At 41.2% G+C, this 3,196-nt stretch overlaps 1 protein-coding gene across 1 annotated transcript; it reads left to right on the top strand.

The window, feature by feature from the left end:
• Positions 1 to 80: 80 nt before the first annotated feature.
• On the top strand, positions 81 to 3,150 carry ing5a (inhibitor of growth family, member 5a). Its single transcript, XM_031868394.1, has 7 exons — positions 81 to 590; positions 1,147 to 1,313; positions 1,481 to 1,592; positions 1,676 to 1,775; positions 1,906 to 2,041; positions 2,132 to 2,193; positions 2,293 to 3,150. The coding sequence occupies exons 1-7, from the start codon at positions 458 to 460 to the stop codon at positions 2,330 to 2,332; spliced, it is 750 nt and encodes a 249-aa protein (XP_031724254.1). The 5' UTR covers positions 81 to 457; the 3' UTR covers positions 2,333 to 3,150.
• Positions 3,151 to 3,196: the final 46 nt, after the last annotated feature.

The following is a 3,196-nucleotide window of genomic DNA, read 5'->3' as shown; positions in this document are numbered from 1 at the left end:
AGTTTATAAGGTTGTTAAAAAATGTTGTCGTCATACTCAATATTATAGAACTTTTAAATTCTGTTTTCTGGGTCAAAATGTGTGTTTGGGTGGCAGGTACCATGCATTTGCAACCTGTTGATTACCGCGTTTCCCGTTAGCAGTGACGCGCTGGAGGGCGGGGCTTCTAAAGTGTGTCACTTCCTGTAACGATACCGTGGATGCTTTAACACTATAGTGCTCTCTCTGAAAGCATTAACAGTAATGCATTTAAAAAGTGGGACAAATTAAATGTGTGTTCTCAACTTTACGCAATTTGACAACACAATTTTTTTTTTATTGAGCAAAATTATGAACACAACATGCTGGTTTACTCTGTTTGCAATTTAAAGTAAATTTCTGTCAATTATAATTGGGCTATAGTTCTGACACTCATGGACAGTTGTTTTTCCTTGAGTGACACTACATTGATAAGTGGATGAATAAGTGCAGCGTTAGATGGAATGTCTCTCTCACCCTGATGTCGATTTCTTCTCTAGGTATTGAAAACCTTCCATGTGAGCTGCAGAGAAACTTTACTTTGATGCGGGACCTGGACAACAGGACTGAAGGTGATCATTTAACCTCATAAAGATATTATTATCAAAATATTTTATTGACTTAAAACCCCCTACACACAAATAGTCTACCTGCACAGGTGTTAGAATGTATTTTGCCTTATTAGACCTCTTCTCAGGTCAGCGTGCACAGACTGAGCTTGAATGGTATCATCTTGACCTACACCTTTTATGATTTTTACATTATTTTGTCCATTTATAGTGATTTAGCTCAATAGCACAGGTGTAACTAATAGCATTAACAATGGCTCAGCTCCGTTAACTCTCCCAATAAACAAAGCAAATTTAGGTGAGCCCTGGAACTGGCTTACAATTAATTACACTTGTGCATTTCCTGCTTTGTCATAAAGTCTGCTGTGGAAGAATATTGATCAGCTAAGATAACTGAAAACATCTCAGTAGGTGTGAGGGCCTCTGAGTGTAGCATGCTGCTTGTGTTGCACCATTTAAAACCAACCGTACAAGTTTTAGATGTAGATAACTAAGCTTTCAAGTATTGTGCCGATCAATTGTGGTTGGCCATCCCTGTAATAATCGTGTTGTTGTGCAGAGAAGAAAGGAGAGATCGACAAACTGGCTGAGGAGTACGTTGTGATGGTGAAGAACCTGGCCTCAGAGCAGAGAGTGGAACACCTGCAGAAGATCCAAAACGCCTACAGCAAGTGCAAAGAGTTCAGCGACGACAAAGTTCAGCTCGCAATGCAGACGTACGAAATGGTCAGTTTCCTGCCCGGAACTTTGGGTGTGCCGACCACCATCTACACTTCAAACTATCCCTTAAGTCGCACTTTATTGTACTTTATGGTTTTCATAAAGTATATTCTGGATATGCAAATGAAGCCACACACATGGTCTGGTTCTACGTGAAATCCTTTTTCCTGCAGGTGGACAAACATATCCGCAGACTGGATGCAGATCTGGCTCGGTTTGAGAACGAGCTGAAGGAGAAACTGGAAATGAGCGGCTACGAAAGTACAGAAGGAAGAGCCGTGAAAAGTAAGTTGCGTGAGACTGAGAGGCTTTTGTCAGATGACAAAATGAGTTGATGCACATTTTATAAATGTGAATATTTCTCACAGAGGCTGAAACCCGGGGGCTGAGAGAGAAGCGTGCATCCAGAGGAAGAGCACGGAAGGGTTCTGATGAGGATTCTCCCAAAAAGAAAAAGATAAAGAACAGGTATGTTTGAGCTGATGGGTCCTTCAGGCCAAGGGTTTTACTAGATACCAGTGTTGAGTCAGATCACCAATGACTTGTTAATTTATTTACTCATGTTTAATTCTAATAATGTTTTACGTTGGACTTCCAGCCCAGACTTGAGTGACGCTCTCCTGCCGATGCAGCCGTCGGACGTTTTGGACATGCCGGTCGACCCCAACGAGCCGACGTACTGCCTGTGCCATCAGGTGTCGTATGGAGAGATGATTGGATGCGATAACCCAGACGTAAGCGTTCGTTTTCTCGCTGTCGGAACCAGTTCCACTGTCTGTTTCTGCAAGAGATCCTCAATAATGACGTTGTTTGTCGTCCCTCAGTGTCCGATTGAGTGGTTTCACTTTGCTTGTGTGGATCTCGCCTCAAAACCCAAAGGAAAATGGTGAGAACATTATTCTCTTGTTATGATTATTAATGCAGATGCCTCACGTTTATCCTCTGTGCTTTAACATATATTCCCCTCCTCTCTCTAATTTCTCAGGTTTTGTCCGAGGTGCACCCAAGACAAGAAGAAGAAATGAGATCTCTTGCTTGCAGAAATACGTAAAGGGTAACTTTGGATATTTTTCAACTTGGAAACTCCTTCACACTGACTTCTTCACTTGCATTCAGAGGTATTAAGTGACATTGTTTTGGTACATAGACCTTCATCAGGTTACTAAGTGACATTGGTCCAGTACTGAAGGAGAACGCTGCAGACAGCCGCCGCTAAACATGCAGCAATATAATCAATCGGGGCAACTCCTCACCATCAGTGTACGTCCACTAAAAGGGCTTGTTGTTGTTGTTGCTGCTGACAGGCTCAGATTGTTATTCTTAGTGTCTTGAGGACATTATGGAAGGAACCTTTTACCTTTCTCTCGATCCGGTCTGTTTGTTGTTGTGTCTAACGAAGCTCAAAGACAACAATGGAAACGTGGCTGAGAGTTGGAGAGAGGAGAGCTGGTGTTGTCAGAGTTTGTCAGGTTAAAGTGTAGCTTTGTGTTTTCTAAAATATTTGCAATTTCATGGCTCAATATTTAAGGACTTCGCCTTAGTTATGCACAATAACAAACAGACACTTTATAATAACACTCTGAGCCCGTCAGTGGTAAAGACACGTTGCCTCTTTTAGTGGACGTACATCGGCGGTGAGGAGTTGCCTTGAGCGATTTCATTGCACATCGTTTTTGCAGCGTTCTCCATCGATACTGAACCATTTCAAAATATCTTTTTCCGTTAGTCAGAGAAAAACATGGAGGAGAAAGATCTAAGTTGAAAAATACTGAAGTTACCCTTTAACTAATAGTGTATGTATTGCTGTTGTACTTAATAGTGTAATGTGTGTGTGTGTGTGTATATGTATATGTATATGTATGTGTGTATATATATATATATATATATAT

Source organism: Anarrhichthys ocellatus, unplaced genomic scaffold, assembly GCF_004355925.1.
Source record: "Anarrhichthys ocellatus isolate YVR2014 unplaced genomic scaffold, GSC_Weel_1.0 scaffold42, whole genome shotgun sequence".
NCBI classification, from domain to species: Eukaryota; Metazoa; Chordata; class Actinopteri; order Perciformes; family Anarhichadidae; genus Anarrhichthys; species Anarrhichthys ocellatus.
Note: the sequence above shows the minus strand (reverse complement) of the source record. Positions and strands in the feature narration are given on the sequence as shown.